Source organism: Eurypyga helias, unplaced genomic scaffold (assembly GCF_000690775.1).
Source record: "Eurypyga helias isolate BGI_N326 unplaced genomic scaffold, ASM69077v1 scaffold38084, whole genome shotgun sequence".
Lineage (NCBI taxonomy): Eukaryota > Metazoa > Chordata > Aves > Eurypygiformes > Eurypygidae > Eurypyga > Eurypyga helias.
In genome coordinates this window covers 19,465-36,305 of record NW_010245209.1, presented here as the reverse complement: position 1 = coordinate 36,305, position 16,841 = coordinate 19,465, and the positions used below count along the sequence as shown (strand labels likewise).

Sequence of the window (16,841 nt, the reverse complement as noted above, 5' to 3'; positions counted from 1 at the left end):
GAAGCTGATAGGAGTTAGGCTGAAGCGTTTGTTTGTTTGTGAACCACACTGAAATCGGTGGGAATGAAGCACCTACCCCCCTTTATAAAACTCTGACTCTTTGTGTGCCTGGAAAGAGCCTTTAGTAAGGGTGCAGCTGTACCAAAAGCACTAAGTGTAATGGTAAACATTAAGCCATCCTTAGCAATGTGGGTACCTTCACTTGTTGCACCCTACAGTTGCAAAGAGCAGGGATGTTGGTGGGGATCCTGCTTGCTCTCCCACTTTCTTCACGTGCTAATGCTTGGCCTTTTGTAGTAGCAGTTTCACGTGGTGGGGAGGTCTCTGTGGTTTGGGGCATAGCAGGCCAGCAGCGTGGTGGTTTGCTGCACTCGCCTTTGCTGATGGTTGCACTCAGCAATTTAGACATCTGTTTAGTTGGCTGGGGGTTTTGGCTTCCAAGCTAAGGATCAAGGACCATGCCTCTTCTAGAAATGAAGTCATCTCTTACTGAGACCCCAATACCAAGTTTTGGGTCTACCTCCTTTGCTGCGTCCCCTGATTCTTTAACATTATCTTTCTCTTCGCAGTCAAACTCTCCACCTGCATTCAGGTGGAGCTCAGCTGATTGCCCTTGCTGAGTTTCACTCACTCATTCAAGAAGGAAGGTGACCCTTTGAATGTTTTTTTGGGTGATACGATATATCCGGTGCATCACCATGCTTCCAGGATTGCTTTTATCTTGTCAGTATGGTGATCGGTTAAGTATGATCAAGCACTTTAGGAAACATTTCTCTCTGATCATTCTAGTTTCATTTGTATTCTGTAACAATTTTGAGAGTGATTACAATCATGGAAACGCTTTGTAGCTCATTAGTGACTTCAGTTCTGTGAGGAGAGGCTGCTGCCTGTCATACAGGAGGCCTCATGATCTGCTCTAGTTTGGTCAGAAAACTGTACTTAAAATGTTGTCAGCAGCAGGATCCAGCAGAATTCCATTTAGTTTGTCAGATTACTCTCAACTTAGAAGAAATACTGGATGTTAGACCTTTGCTTTGTATTTCCTGTGTTACTTTTAAAGAGGGCCATGGGGGAAGATCTGTATCAAGTGTGGTTGATGGCCACAGATTCTTGAGTATTCTGCTTTTGGTTGTCATGATCTTGGTCACTTATGGAAAGAAGGCAGCTTTCATGCTGAAGCCAGAGGAATTATGCATGTATTGGTGTTTTTGACCTCTGTGGGAGGCTGATTCTGGAGGACTAAATTGCATTTACTAGCCTTGTGAGAAATTTGTAACCCATTTTGCAGTCTTAAGTTGCAGCTGTAGACTGACTAGACCCAGCTCCTGGTGCTGCCTCCCCACCCTCCGCCTTTTGTCTGTGCCGTTATGGATGAGATGGCTGAGGACATGTCCCCAGGTGGCCACAGCTCCAGCGAGCTGTAACCCTCTGCCAGCAGGTCCAGAACCATGCCCAGCCTGAGTGTCTCTTGGTCTCTGTGCTTCAGTCTGTTAAATCTCATGGCTTGGATGGGTGTACTCTCTGCTGGGTAAAAAACCAGCTGGATGGCCAGGTCCAAAGAGTTGTGGTGAATGGAGTTAAATCCAGTTGGCAGCCGGTCACAAGTGGTGCTCCCCAGGGCTCGATACTGGTGCCAGTTCTCTTTAATACCTTTACCAATGACCTGGACGAGGGGATTGAGTGCACCCTCAGTGAGTTTGCAGATGACACCAAGTTGGGCTGGAGTGTTAATCTGCCTGAGAGTAGGAGGGCTCTGCAGAAGGACCTGGACAGACTGGATTGATGGGTCGAGGCCAACTGTATGAGGCTCAACAAGGCCAAGCGCTGGGTCCTGCCTTTGGGTCACAACAACCCCCTGCGATGCTACAGCCTTGGGGACGAGTGGCTGGGAAGCTGCCTGGCAGAAAAGGACCTGGGGGTGTTGGTCGACAGTAACAGTTGCTGAACATGAGCTGGCAGTGTGCCCGGGTGGCCAAGAAGGCCAGTGGCATCCTGGCCTGCATCAGGAACAGTGTGGCCAGCAGGACCAGGGCAGGCATTGTCCCCCTGTAGTGGGCACTGGTGAGGCCACACCTCGAATCCTGTGTTCAGTTTTGGGCTCCTCACTGCAAGACAGACGTGGAGGGGCTGGAGAGTGTCCAGGGAAGAGCAACAGAGCTGGGGAAGGGTCTGGAGCACAAGTCCTGTGAGGAGGGGCTGAGGGAGCTGGGGGTGTTCAGCCTGGAGAAGAGGAGGCTCAGGGGAGACCTGATCGCTCTCTACAGCTCCCTGAAAGGAGGGTGCAGAGAGGTGGGGGTTGGTCTCTTCTCCCAAGTGACCAGTAATAGGATGAGAGGAAATGGCCTCAAGTTGCGCCAGAAGAGGTTAAGATTGGATATTAGGAAAAATTTCTTCAACGGGTTGTTGGAACGGGCTGCCTAGGAAGGTGGTTGAGTCACCATTCCTGGAGGGATTTAAAAGATGTGTGGATGAGGTGCTCAGGGACGTGGTTTAGTGACGGTATTAGCATTGTTAGGTTAATGGTTGGACTTGATGATATTAAAGGTCTTTTCCAACCTAAAAGATTCTATGATTCTCTGGATCTACCTCCTGGGAGAATTACTGTGGAGTTATTAAGTCTGTTTTTCCTTTTACTGAGATGCCTGCCTCTCAGAAGGAAGTTTCTGTATCACCAGCAGCTCAGTTCATGGAGGTCATTATCACGAGTTGGTTGTCGTGACATGTTAAGTGCAGAGAGCTCCATGCCTTTCATGCTGTTTGCCTATAACCTAATGGATTGGCCCCTCTTCTTCTTTAATGTATGCACACGAACAATTTATTAGTAAAAAGTCCCCCACAACTTCAAACATTTGGAAGAAGGAGAGGTGGCAAAGTGCCCCTCTGTGGGTTCTCCTTTCTGGCACGACTAGTTTGCTGTCCTTGGCGTAGAAGGCAAAGTGATGAGACGGAGCACAAAACATGCTGTGTTTTCAGACGTGGAAAAGATGAGAATGGAGTGCCTCATGTGTTGTATGTGAAAGCATTCCCATGACGGTGCTACATGCCGCTCTGCCATCCTAATTTGCTTGCAGAAGCCCCCAGTATAATCATTCTTTGCATTTCCTAAAGGATGTGAAGACTAAATATGAGTTTGGTCAATGATTTCATTGTTGATTTCTCCCACTGCTACAAAGCAATGCAAAAATATTAGGGACAGGCAGGGTGCATCTCACTGAATAAAGATATTGTGTCTCTCATAATCCAAGTCGGATGCCTTTAAAAAAGGAAAATGCTATGAAAAGTGCTTACAAGGCTGTTTGGACAGTAGAAATCTTTTGTAAAGTGTAATTTCGGCATCTTTCCCAATGGGATCCTTCGTGGCCAGCATTTTGGAAACAAACCCAGCCAACATTAGGTTGGACATCTGCTTGTTTTAAGGTTGCCTTCACAATTTTCTCTGTAGCTGAAGATTGGTACTTGATGTCTATGTGAAAATGTTACCAGACAAGCAATGAAGTTATGCCAACTGTTTCTTTCGTGAATGCAGCTTCTTAGAAATGACCGCTTTATGCTGGAAAATCATCTTGTTTGCATTGCTCCCTTGGCTAGAAGGATGGGAACCATTTGACCTTGTCCTTGTACAGAGCTATCCTAAGTGAGCAAAGCATATTTCATGAAACAATTTAGCTTTAAAGCAGGGTGATCTCCTGCCTGAGTACATCTAGACTGAGCAATGGTAGGCTTAAACGGCATTAAATCAAGTGACTTGTCAGGAAGGGGTGGTGGTGTATTTGGTCTTTGGCGGCCAAAAGGGGTTGAATTTGAGAGAAGCTAGGGCTCAAAGTTTGTGGATATTATCTTCCTCCTTGCTTAAATCACCCAAAAGGAATTGAAAGATATCTTCTCTTGTTTCAACAGGGACCAGCGCGCATGACATCTGATCTTGCATCTTCTCCTGCAGCAGGATATGTCCCCGTTGGCCAGAAACCAGAGGCTGTAGTGCATGCTATGAAGGTAAGGATGCCGCACACGGCCGTGCGGTGTGGTGCAGTGTGGTGTGGTGCAACAAACACCAAAGTGGCAGAACTGTAGGTTTGCTCTTCTCGTGGGAACACAACAACTAGAAATAGAAAGTTAGTATTTGGGCAGATTATTGGTAACCAGCGCCTGTATCACAATGAATAATCATTGCTGCAAACAGCTGCGAAGTTCAGCAAGATCCTGCATGACTTTTTGGGGGTGGGAAACCTCCAACAAAAAGTGCTGATGCTGAAGGTGTTGGTTACCCTTTTTCTGTTCATCATTCTGCACAAACTCTGGGTCTCTGGGGTGATGGCAGTGACCGAAAAGCTGTTTTTAAAAGGGACACAAAACCTGCAGTTCCTACATGTATTTTGTTATTGAAAATCCTGCAGCAGCCTTCAAAGGAGAAAGACTTTATTTTTGTAAATACACAGCAAACCATGGTATCGTACTGCTAGCTGAGCTAAAGGAGGAAACTTGCACTGTGATTACTCAGCACTTCTCAGGCCCCGGTGACCATCCACTAGCAGGAAAAATGTCATACCCTGGTGTTACATTTAACTAGTTAAGCAAAGTTCCTTCAGAGTATCTAAGGGACACAGAAGCACAAATCTTTTCTGTGGTGCTATAGGGATGTCTGGAAGGTCTCTAAGTTAGGCTCTGGCTGGAATATACTGATTTATAAATTTGGATTTGTTGAAGCTGAAAAAAAATTTGTACAGCGTTAAAAAGGTTTCATCAAATCAAAGGAGGATTCCTGGGTGGGCTCAGATCCCCATGGTCATAGCTGGAAAAAAAAAGTCCAGCAGTGTCATCAGCACTAGCTTAGACTGTCCTAGACCTGGAGACTGGTGCTTACAAAGCTGTTTGCTTTGTACCTTCCCACGTCTGACAGCTAAATAAATGGCACAGATGTTGCTCGTAGATTTGGTCTACAGGTTCCGTACATTTTCTAGTTTTTAAGGTTTTCCACTGGGCAGCTGCAAGATCGTGGGACCGTGACTATTTCTCAGGTAGTTCACCTAGGCATTTATGATGTGTGAGGAGTTCTGAAAGGAGAAACAAGTTTGGTTTGATTTAGATCAAATTTGAATTTAAATTGTAAAAATCTTTCAAGCTGAAAATCTTGATTTTTCAGCTTACTTGGGGCTTTATACACCCAGATTGTATAACTCTCATTGGATCTTAAGAGAAGGGTGTCCAGCACTGTCAAGGATTAAAAAATACCTTTAGTGGAGTTTTCACTAGTTCCCAAAGGAGCCCTGACCACACAAGTGGCAGTTCAGTCACCCACATATTTGTCCTGTGTTTTCCAGGCAAATCTTTCTTTGCTATTTGCGAATGGTTCTGTGCTGTCAGAAGGTAGATGGAGCACAACAACTCAGAATGTTGCAGGCTCATGCGATGCCTTTTTTTTGTCCTGACACTTTGTACTAAAACCTTGTTTCACTTGCATTTAATCATCCAAGCCCTCATGCAGTCCAGGCTGTTGGCTTTTTCTTCCCAAACTGTGGGGTTCTTTCTGCTCCTGTTCTTCATTGCATTTGGTGAGGTGGTGCTGAGGGACAGCATTAAGCTGAGTTGATAATGTTTTTAAGTTACAAGATCAAATAGTTATAAATTGATTATGAACACATTCTGGGGAGAAATTAGGTTTCTATTTGCTTTAGGGGTTGCGGGACTGAATTTCTTAGTAAGGGCAAGAAACATAAATGCTTTTAAGATGCAGTCTGATAAGCTTATGGAAAGGATTGAAAAATTAATGAGGAAGATTCTTGGAAACTGGAAATTAAGTTTGGGAGGTCTGGCGCAACGATGCATATAAAGGAGTTGAAAGGGAGCTGGATGACTGGTTGTTTGCACGTAGTAGTATTATTATTAATTCTCTACTTCAGAGCTTTGTTGATCACTAGGAAGAACTGGAAGAAATTCTCCTCTGCAATTTCATTATTTGGCTGGTGGGGTACGTTTGTCTGTCTCCAAAACCCTGGAAAGTGCCACAGCTGAGGTCAGGAAGCAGGTGCCATAGCAGTCACATCTCACGGGGCATAAAAGGTCTTGCGTGATGTGTCTTGCTACACATACTCAGGGGTAAATATATTCTCATATTTGAAGTGAGGAGGAAATTCTCCTGTAGGTCAGTGGGGCAAGGAGGGCTAAGAAGGTGTTTATTTTTCCATCCTGTGGCCCATTTCCAAAGATCAGCTGGGAATTGAAAAGACTGAGGAAACTGGTCATGGTCTCAATCTCCCCTCCTCCCTTCTGGTAGCACAGTGAAATTGTGGCTGTTGGTCTCCAGCCGCAGATCTTAAACTGGGCAGAAGATAGCGTGTTTTGGCTGCAGCATGCTGTAGCATATGGAGCAGGTCTTATCTGCACCCTGCAGAATGGCAGCTCTTCCAGTGCCAGGCCCTGCATGTGGAATACTGGATGCAGCTACCAGCTGAGGCCCTCACCACCTGTGATACAGCTCATGACCCCTTGAGGAGGGGGCGGTAGCCTGCAAACGAGACTTTACGCTTGGGCTATACCACATCGGACCAAGCCCTTCTTGGTTGTGTAAAGAAATCCTTATGGCTGTAGCAGGCTAGCTCCTTACCACGAGGAAAGGCAAGGGGAGATGAAAGTTGGCTTCGCCTGTCTTGCGGGATGCTTGCATGGAAGTCAGTCCGGAACAGGCCTGGGGCTCTGTGCTCAAGCACAGGTCACTGTGCACTCTGCATGGATCTGCAGGGCTTCTGGATTGCCTCCATCTGCACCCATCACATGGATGGGTCTCCAGGGTTTTTCTGGCAGCTGAACGCTAGCGACGTGGCTGAAATGTCGCTGCCATTTAGCATAAATAAGTTCTTCCTTGAGCACGTTTAGGGGTTTTCTCTATTTTTGCTTCTGAAATAGTTCTTGTTTATTTGCGCCTTACTAAATACAGAGCAAGATGACAGGTTGGCACTCTTAACAGCTGTTTTTGCTAACAAGAATAAAAGGTACATATGCTACAGCTCACTGAACATCAAAGCACTTTTCTTAGGAATTGAGCAAATCTGCTAAAGACGTGGGGAGGTGAGAAGGAGACAAACGTAAGAGAACGATGTTTAGCCTATAACCCAACTCCCTGGTAGCAGCAGTGGCCTGGACCTCTTCCATGTGCACAGAGCCATGGAACAGGTGATTAATCACTCCCACTGATCTTGGGTAAGGCAGGATTTGACCCTGCCAAAAGTAGGGAAAAGCCCTAGCAGGGCATATAGCCTGTTCCCTTCCTGAAGCAGGATGCCATGTTCCCCAGTGCTTTGTCTAGATGACTTATAAATCAATAAAATCAGTGAGGCTTGCACACTTCGGAAAGCGTCCCTCAGTCTGAGTGCTTTCTGGTACAGAAACGCTTACCTCAACTTTCAACTCTCCTTCCAAAGCTTTACTGTCGTCATCTGGACTCTTTGGTGGGCTATTTTTGTTTGTTTTTTAAATATGTATTGCATGGTCATGTGGGGCGAGTGCAGCAAGTCAGAAGAGAGGTGGATGTGAGGGAGCGGGTGACTGTGAGGTGACACTGCCTTGGTCACAGACATCAGTGCAGTCACGAGGGAGAACTAAATATACTCAGGTGTTCCTCACGGTTTACGTGTTGGCAGGGAGAAAGCCAGAGGAGGCAGCGTGCTCCTCGAGAGCGAGGTGCAGGTTGTCTTCAGGAGGTGGTGTCCCCGGGCCGAAGAGCAGCATTACCGGTCCAGCCCCATGCCCCTGCACAGGGAATTGCCCCATGCCCGAGCGGAGCAGGTTGCCCTCGCCGCTGGCGTTTCACCCAGGGAGATCACAGGCGCTGCTGTGTCCGCAAAGGGACAAGTGCTGTCAGAGCAGCTGGATGAAGAGCAAAAAGGAGGGGACGGCGTGAGCCGCTTTGAGTCTTGTCTGTTTTCTGTAGGCTCCTGTAGGCAGAAATCGCAGGAGGATATACCGCAGTTTCTTAGATCCACACTGAATCCACAGTCCTTGAACTTCAGCTGAGCCATAGACAATTTACGTGAAGGCACATCCATAGTCCCCAGTGGTGTAATTGGAGGAACATTAACCTGGTCCTTCTAAACAGCTGAGGCGGCGCCTGGCAGGATCTGGGAATGGCTGGGGCTGGGTCAGCACTAAGAGACCTTCCTGTTTCTTCTAGAGGTGATTTCAGTCTTCAGAGTGTATTTTTTCCAGCATGCTTTTCCAGGATAGGCTGCTGAGTTTTATCCCCCCCGCATCCCTTTTTCCCATACCCAAGATGCTAACACATCTTTACAAAGTGCCTACCCATACGGGGGGTAGGTCAGGGGACCAGGATGGTTTCCAGGCTAAAGTCATTCAGAGATGAAGTACAACCATGACTTCCATCTGATCAGCTTGCAGCTCCAGCTGCCTGGTTTACGCCATTAAAGGACATTTCCACTGAAAGAAGTGGGCTGTGCCACCCAACCACACCTCCTGGATTAGGGAATGCTGTTTTAGCTGAAGTGCTAGTTGTAGAAAAATGGTTTATTTCTGTCCACTGGGACTCTTGTGCCTGCAAGATGGATGGCTGGCGGAAGCAGAGGCTGGAGCTGATGTGATCTTTAACTAAGCTACACCACGGTTGTCCTTGACACTTGCCCTGTGGACAGAGCCAGTGTGTAGCTGCCAGGCGGGTGCTCCGCACAGGGATGTGATCCTGCAGGCTGCTGCCTTCGCAGCCGGCCGTCGCAGGCACACTGACTCCAGATGAGCGATTTCGATGGGCGAGTCCAGCTGGATCAATAATTAATTCCCTTCTCTTTAGCCAAAAATAGATGCTCTCTTTGTCAGCATGTACATGCTTTTTGCATCTCTCTTGCCCTTCCTCTCCTCTCGGAAAGGATGTGGATAATTCTTATTTGTGCAAAGACTGGTCCCAGCTATGTTGGTTAAACTAGCTGATGCGTTTTAGAAGTAGGTTAAGGGCCCTAGGAGAATGACCTATTTTCGTCCGGAACGCAGTCGAGTACAGCAGGATTGTAATGCCGAGGCAGACCCGGGGATAATCTACCCTGGTATCCCATTTCATGGAGCAGCCAGCACTGTATACCTCAGCAAAAGGTGAAACCCATCCTTGCGCTGCATCTAGCCGCCTACTTCCCGAGGAGGTGTAGGAATAGTTACGTGCACACGTACACCTGGTGTACAGCTTTCTGTATGCGTGGATGTACCCTGGGGAGTAAGACCGCGTGCCGTTTGGTGGTGTTGAGTGATGCCGGGAGCTTTGCCCCTGCACACTGAGCTGACCACCTCGCTCATCAGTGGCAAAGCCCTGGGCGGGGTACGAAGAACAGCGCAGAGGCAGAGGTAAAATCCCGGCTTGTGCAACAAGCCCGTCCGGAGGAGCTGTCTGAGCGCCCATGGGCGCGCTGGGGTGTGTCTGTGGGTCAGTGTGTGTTTCCCGCGGGAAGCGGAGGCTGCCTTTAGCCCCAGGCAGCCTCACTCGCGGATGGAGGGACCAGCCGGCCGCAGCCGGGCAGTGCCTCCCTGGAGGTGCTCTGCGGGGGTGGCAGGACAATGCGTGCCCCAGGAGGGACCTGGGGGGCCAGGGCTGGCTCCCAGCTGCTACAGAGGTGCGGGGTGTGGGCAGCGCGTGTGGGACACAGCAACCACGTGCTACGTCTAACCAGCCACGTGTGGCCTGGGGATCAGCGCTTAGGAAACATGTCTCCGAGTCCTATTTAAAAGAGACATTAAAAGTAAGACTTTTTCCATTTACAAGCATTGTCAACCTGAATTCTATGAAAATAAGTCAGAGGCAGGTTGTTTCCGCTATTTTTTGCAGCGTCCTGAGCTGCTTTCACAGAGCATTTACTTGTCTTCCCAAGGCAAATCTGCAAGTTTGGCCTAGCCACAGGGCATCCAGGGGGCCCACGAACATGAGCACTGGATGTGTCAGGTCTGGGGTGTCAGTGCTGGAGCTGTACCTTTTCTGTTTCCGCAAGGAAACCCGGCCCTTCCCATATCCAGGAGCCTGCTGGAGATGCTCTCCAAGATGCAGAGCAGAGCCTCCTTGGAGAATCTCACATCCTTCCCCCCTTCCTCTTTCAAGCTATTCCTATGCTTTTGCAGCCATGTCTCCTTTTTTTTGCAGTGCATTCCTCCTGTTAATATCATGGAAAAAGCCCTGTAGTCATGAGCAGAAGGGAAAGGAGAGGCGATGCCTCACTCCTCCAGAGGCTCCTGCGGGCAGGGTGCTGCAGGCATGTACCTGGGCCCGCTGCCTGTAGCCAGGCATGAGAGGACAGGCAGCAGGACGGAGCTGCTTGTGGCTATGGCCTGTATCCATCAGCGTTTGCAGCAGCCGAGGTGTTAGGCTGTAGCCGTGGCTGCAGGCCTGGCTGGGTGTGCAGGGGGTGCGCGCGTGTGCCAGCCCCGGCGGATGGCCACTGATTCCCTTACCCTGTAAGGGGCATGCGCTGTGGGTGGGAACGGTGCTGATGGAGATTAAAGTAAAGCTCGGGGAGTCGAGGTGATTATCTTCAGAGGGCGTCTGTGGCACGAGGAGAGGGTGACCCAGATTCACCACGGCACTCAGCACGTGGTGGGGACAGTGCCTTCAGACTGCTGTCAGCACCCAGGGCCTTGGGAGGCAGTACTGTTTTTTTCCCTACCCCTTTCCCATCCCAGACCTTTGCAGCCTGGCTGCATCCAGCTCAAAGGGGGAGTGGGTAAGACCCAGGAATCAAATTGGGATCTCTGACTCCCAGGGCTCTATGCTAACAGCCCGTCTCTTGCTCACCATCATGGTGGGCCTCCAAGGGATTCCCTTGGGAAACTCAATGGGTTAAAAACAATTGTCAGCCAAAAGGTGAGCGAAATTGGCTGTGTCTGTTTAAGATCTGAAAGTTCATGGCCGATGGGAGACCACGCACTTAAGCTGCTCAGTGGGTAATACTCTGCTGCTCAGTGGTACAAACCTGTCTGCCCCTTTCCCTGATGGCTAAAACCCTGTTAGACCTAAAAGCTGCTGCCCTGGGCTGACCACGATTGCCCCATGACTCGGATGAGTAGAAGGGGGCGGAGAGGCTCTGCTCCCTCAAAAGTGGAATGGAAGGAGCAGGAGTTGTTGGGGAATTGCCTTGGGAGAGCTGTCTGTGGGGCCACCAGCAGCCTTCCTGCAAGAGATGCGTTTGTGGGCACAGGCAACCCGCTGCCAATTATCACATGTCCTCCCCGGACGGTGGTGGCAGCGCCCCAGTGCAGGTGGTGGGACAGAGGCCATCAAGAGGGAGGGGAGAGGACGGAGGCACCCAGCTTGGTGTCCTTGGTGTCCCGCTCCTCTTTGCAGTGCTCTGACTCGGAAGAGTCCTGCGAATCCTGCCAATTCAGATTAATGAGGTTGTTAGGGACACATAATTATTTCAGGAGCATAATGATTTTGTAATTTTGTTTTTTGTAGGTCCTTGAGGTCCATGAAAATTTGGACAGGCAGATGCAAGACAACTATGAAGAAGACCTGAGTGAAAAGGAGAAGGCGATTGTTCGTGAAATGTGCAATGTAATAACTCCCTCAGCAACTCCAGGCATTTCTTTAGTGGTCTTTTCTTGGGAGTACAGAGGGGCTGGGGGCTGCTACGTACAAGCCCTGTTTGAGGCGAGATCCACAGGCACAAGGGAAGAGTGGAGGCTCCGCTGCCCACTGCTTTGAGTATTAGTAACCCAGGCGCCTCGTTCACTGCACAGAGCAGCCTTCGCTCAGCAGATACTTCCCTCTCTGCTGCCTTCGAGGGTGCAGAGCAGCTGCTGTAGCCGACAGAGCTGTGCAAAGGGCTCTCCCTGGCTTGGAGAGTCTTGTTAGCCATTGACTTCAGCTGTGTCCTTAGGGACCCGGTTTGGGCTGAGCAGCAAGTGGCTGCTGTCTTTAAAGCTGTACGGCTTGAACACGTTTGAGCCTAAACCATAAGGTAACATCAGCCCTGGAGCCCTCAACATCAGAAGGATATTGACCAGTTGGAGCGAGTCCAGAGGAGGCCATGAAGATGCTCAGAGGGCTGGAGCACCTCTCCTATGAGGACAGGCTGAGAGAGTTGGGCTTGTTCAGCCTGGAGAAGAGAAGGCTCCGGGGGGACGTTATAGGACCTTCCAGTACCTGAAGGGACTACAAGGAAGCTGGGGGGAACTTTTTACAAGGGTCTGTAGTTACAGGACAAGGGGTAACGGGTTTAAATTGAAAGCAGGGAGGTTTAGATTAGATATCAGGAAGAAGTTCTTCATGGAGAGGGTGGTGAGGGACTGGCACAGGTTGCCCAGAGAAGCTGTGGATGCCCCATCCCTGGAATTGTTCCAGGCCAGGCTGGACGAGGCTTTGAGCAACCTGGTCTAGTGGAAGGTGTCCCTGCCCATGGCAGGGGGGGTGGAACTAGATGATCTTTAAGGTCCCTTCCAGCCCAAACCATTCTATGATCAGAGGGAGAATATTCCTGTTTGAAGCCGTTGAACAGCACCAGAGTGTGGGGGGTGCTTTTAGCACTGACAGCATCTGGTGCGACCACGCTGTTGACTGAGCTTGCCACGTCCTGTACAGCAAGCATTGGTACCAAGCCCTGCTCTGCCGTGTCTGCTGCTGTGGCACTGCCTCCAGCTTCGGAGCGCCTTGGCCACACTTCGGCCTCGGTCAGAGTTCGGGAGGAGCATGGCTCAAGCTGCGTGTCTGTCACCTGTATGTGCCGTTCCGCAGTGCCCGCAGCAGGGAGGAGGGTGCTCAAGGGCCCTTTTCTTTTAGGGGTCCACGCTGGGGGTCAGCCCAAGGGGCATCGTAGGGTGCCTCACAGCAGCAGAGGAGCCTAACGCTCTGTTTAAATTCTGCAAACCACCTCAAGGCAGGTGTAAAGAACACCAGTGCATCTTGCAGAGCTAAGTCACTGCAAGCGTCCTTGGCAAGGGCTGAGGCTCTTCCCTTGGTGGCTGGATCCTCATCGAGGGCCTGCTTTTTAGGATGTTTTATCTGCTGGATGCCACATTCCTTTGTAGTCATGCAGGGGGAAAGACAATTCGTCCTCCCAAACGGACAGCTCATTTCTGTTTGTGGATCATCGTCTGGCTTTTCTACAAATATGCATTTTATGTAGACTCAAGGCAGCTTTGCAGCTTCTTATGTTTTTAACAATAGTCTCCCTTACCCCAGTGGCCCTGGAGTAATAAAATGTACGTTTTTAGAAAGTCATAGATATCATTTTAATCATTATCTTTTCTGTAAGCGTGGCAGGGTTGACCCACCACTGAACCTAACTTCTGAACCTACTGTATTTGGTTTATACTATTACCCCAGGCAAAAATGATTCTAATTTCAAGGGGGAATAATTAGAAAAATGCATCAATGTTTTCCCCTGGAAACTGGTGCACAGGTGCCATCAAGTGGCTCTGCTGAGAATTACAGCCCAGCTCTAGGAAATGCCTGATTTTGCCTTTTCAGGCTGCAATTACAGAAATACTGCATCTCCTCAGAGACTTCAGGGCCTTGTTTTTAATCCCTGTCTTTCTCTCCCGCACCCCTTCTTTTTTGCATACAGGTTGTCTGGCGAAAGCTGGGTGATGCCGCGAGCTCCAAACCCTCCATCCGGCAACATCTGTCAGGAAACCAGTTCAAGGGTCCCTTGTAGGAACACCGTCCCGGAGACGGGAAGTGATTGATTCTGTGAAGACTGAAGAGGCAGAGCTCAGCGTTTCTGGCTGCTGTTCTTTGGCCACTGGGGTTGAGTTTTTTTTCAGGGTTTCCTTTTTTTTTTTTTTGGCTCTTTTTTGTAACAATAGTGTAAATATGGCAGCTAAAGGCCTGGTTTCCAGGCTGTGGTGCTCTGGAACTACTGTTCAATGGGTAACCATCCAATAATGCCAGACTTGCATCATTTGTATCGTAGTTCGAACCCGCTTTGTTGTAATGGTCTGTTTGTAGAATTAACTAACTCGGGGGAATTTCTAAGGGGAATAAGAAGAGCCCTTAACCTGCGGAGAAGGCACTGTTCGTATGGCTCCTGTCCACCCGCTTGTCAGTGCTCCCCAGCTGGATTAGTGGCTCCAGGCAGCACCTTCCAAGGAAAACAGAATTCCAGTTCGTTGGCTTACGGCCTGCCGAGCTCCTGAGCCGCTCACACTTTCTTTGGAGGTCCTTATTTTGAAGAGTTGCACGCAGTTGTTTTCACAGGGCGCTGTGTAAAATACCGCGTGGCGAGCTAGGAACGCTTGTGCTGCGCTCCTCACACAAGCGTACGGAAAGGCTTCAGGCGCCGGATCAGCTGTCAACGAACTGTTTCCCATGAACAAAGGACATGAGAGTTCTGCAGTCGTCATGTGAATGAACTGGTCACCCAGCCACGCGTCGGTATGCCCTACAAATAGGGCAACACTTTCCCAGTAGAGCTTTTACTGCGGCATAATCCAGCAGGAACTGCCAGCCTGGCAGTGCTCATGGCTTGCACAGGGGCTTCAGGTTCACATCGGGAAGATTTGGGTATGTTTTTCAATCCTCTCGCTGGATGCCTCACCGCTGCCGGTTCCTGCGGAAGGTAACCAACCACCCTGAATAAGAACTCCGTAAACACGGGCTGTTGGGTGAGACTGCTTCCTGCCCTGCAAGCTTTAGTTTTCTTAATGAACCAAAACAAGTGAGTTTTTTCTCCTTCAGGTGGTTGTACATAAACCAACGGGACTTATATTTTGCTACTGTGGAGTAGCTGCTTGTATAGTTGTAAGAATTTGACCCCCCTCTTTTCCAAGGTGTCACAGCAGCTGTCCCTATATTTCATTAGATGTTTCCCAATAGTCCGAGGAAGCAGGGCTTGGCTGTTAATATTAAACTCATTGGTGTAAAATAATTCTAAAGACAGGCATGCGGAAAGATCAACGCCCCTTCTTCGAAAGTCGCATCTGTTTCAGTGATTGGTTCGAAGATTTAATGACCTCAGACACCATGACTTTCTCTTGGTCTCGGTAAGAATCGGTCGCAGCCAAAGTTAGCTGGGCAGGTTCTTCCCCTTAAATTAATGTCTTCTACCGGCGGAGTTCTTCACTCATGGTACTGTGGTACCAAGGAGCCCCCGTACAATACCAAGGAGCCCGCGCCCCAAATTATGAAAGGTGGTTGGTGCCATGGCACACCGGAACCCAGCTGCCTGGGTGAAGAACTTGCAGCATCAGAACCGCGGTCTGTAACCAGTGCAGGGATACAACCGACACACCGAGCAACCGGTAAGAGCGCACCCGGCCGTTAGTCATGGCAGAAATAAAACTGTAACATGAGGAGCAGGTTACTTAAAACCCTCCCGAACCCAAGAACCACCCAGGCATACTCTCACTCACACACTTGTTCATTTCTTACCGCGGCTCAGTCAGCGAATGCTGAGCTAACTCCAGCAACATCCAGAGCGGCTGGAAATCTCTGTTCTGGAGCCTGCCTATCGCCTTTAACACACGGCATCTTTCGAAGATTCTGGATTTCCTCCTCTCTGCTTTTTGTTCTGACTTCTGGTTTCTTGTCACCACTGAGGACTTGTCTTCCTCCTGTACCATTTATACCTTGAGGTTTTCCTACCAGGAAAGGTGATGTCAAGCAGGGGCATCCTTCTTCCTCAGCATCTTTTGTCAAACAGGGTTGCTTTTAACCCATCCCCTTGTTCATTTTACTGGCACCTGGTCGCTGGATTAGGCAGGGAATTCAAGCGCATGGAGAACAAGGTTGATTTAGGGCAGCGAACGTTAACTACAGCACCGCACGCGTTTCCAGCGCTCGCGGGGAGTGAACCATGTTGGTGACGCGCTTGCTTGGGCCTATGTGGGATTAGCAGGGCCTCCCAACGCGGGGAGAGCTCTGCTGATCAGATTACTGGTCTCACCAGCCCCCAGATTCTCCTTCAGCGACTCTTTGCTACTGAATCTTTCAAAATCTATTCAACGACTTCCAGCAAAACTTGTTTTGTTCCCGCAGCTCTCGCCTACGAGGGAAGCAGCATTGCAAGCCCTGAAGAGCCCGTGTGCAGGGCAGATCCTTATGCCCTCAGGGCCTGAAGCCCCTTTTTCACCATTGGGTAGATCCTTACGCCCTCAGGGCCTACAGCTCCTTTTTCACCATCCGGTAGATCCTTACGCCCTCAGGGCCTACAGCCCCTTTTTCACCATCCGGTAGATCCTTACGCCCTCAGGGCCTACAGCTCCTTTTTCACCATCCGGTTTGGCAGCACAAGTCTTTGGCGCCGTTTTGCGGACCGCAGCTGCGCTGTACATCGAGGTGTTACCGTCTGAGGGGGTTTTAGGCTTGCTGCTCCTCATGCTTAGCTCGGGTGGAGCTGCAGGGTGTCTTCCTGGGGTAAAATGACTTGGCTGCCAAGTTTTCAGTCGCCTAAAAGGGTGGTTTATGTGTGTATTTAAGCTCACGTACCTACGTGCCGAGTCTTCGCTGAACACTACGTGAGGAGCTTCCTACCCCGCGCTGGAGGGGAGCGTCCCTTGTAACGGGACCATTAAATCCAGGTGTTCGGGGCACTGGTCCAAGTTAAATTCCTCGGGATCGAAGCCCTGGGTTCCGCAATCCTCTGGCAAAGAAAGCATCTGCTGTTTACAAACGGACTCGGCTTGCCTAAGGAAAGCGAGATCACATCCCTGACTTTGGCTGGAGCGCCTGGAGCGAGAGGCATTTCCCCGAGTTTCCGAAAGGCTGCCGGTGTAAGTGGCTGCCATTGGCTCTCTGCACCTGGGTAAGACTGCTGAGCACAACCTCGTCCAAGAATGGCACATTTTTATCCAAATATTAGATATTAAGAGAAATCAGTGTTAAAGTGACCTTTTATCTTTTTAGAGACTGCGGGGGAAGAGTACTA

General features: G+C 49.6%; 1 protein-coding gene across 1 annotated transcript in view; it reads left to right on the top strand.

Moving 5' to 3' along the window:
- Positions 1 to 13,631, top strand: part of LOC104508385 (coiled-coil domain-containing protein 85C-like) — a gene marked incomplete at its 5' end in the record, with an annotated part of 43,106 nt that extends 29,475 nt beyond the window's left edge. The window contains 3 exons of the mRNA XM_010149987.1: positions 3,898 to 3,993; positions 11,432 to 11,530; positions 13,542 to 13,631. Of these exons, the coding sequence (XP_010148289.1) occupies positions 3,898 to 3,993; positions 11,432 to 11,530; positions 13,542 to 13,631 (285 nt within the window). The remainder of the gene's footprint in view (positions 1 to 3,897; positions 3,994 to 11,431; positions 11,531 to 13,541) is intronic.
- Positions 13,632 to 16,841: the final 3,210 nt, after the last annotated feature.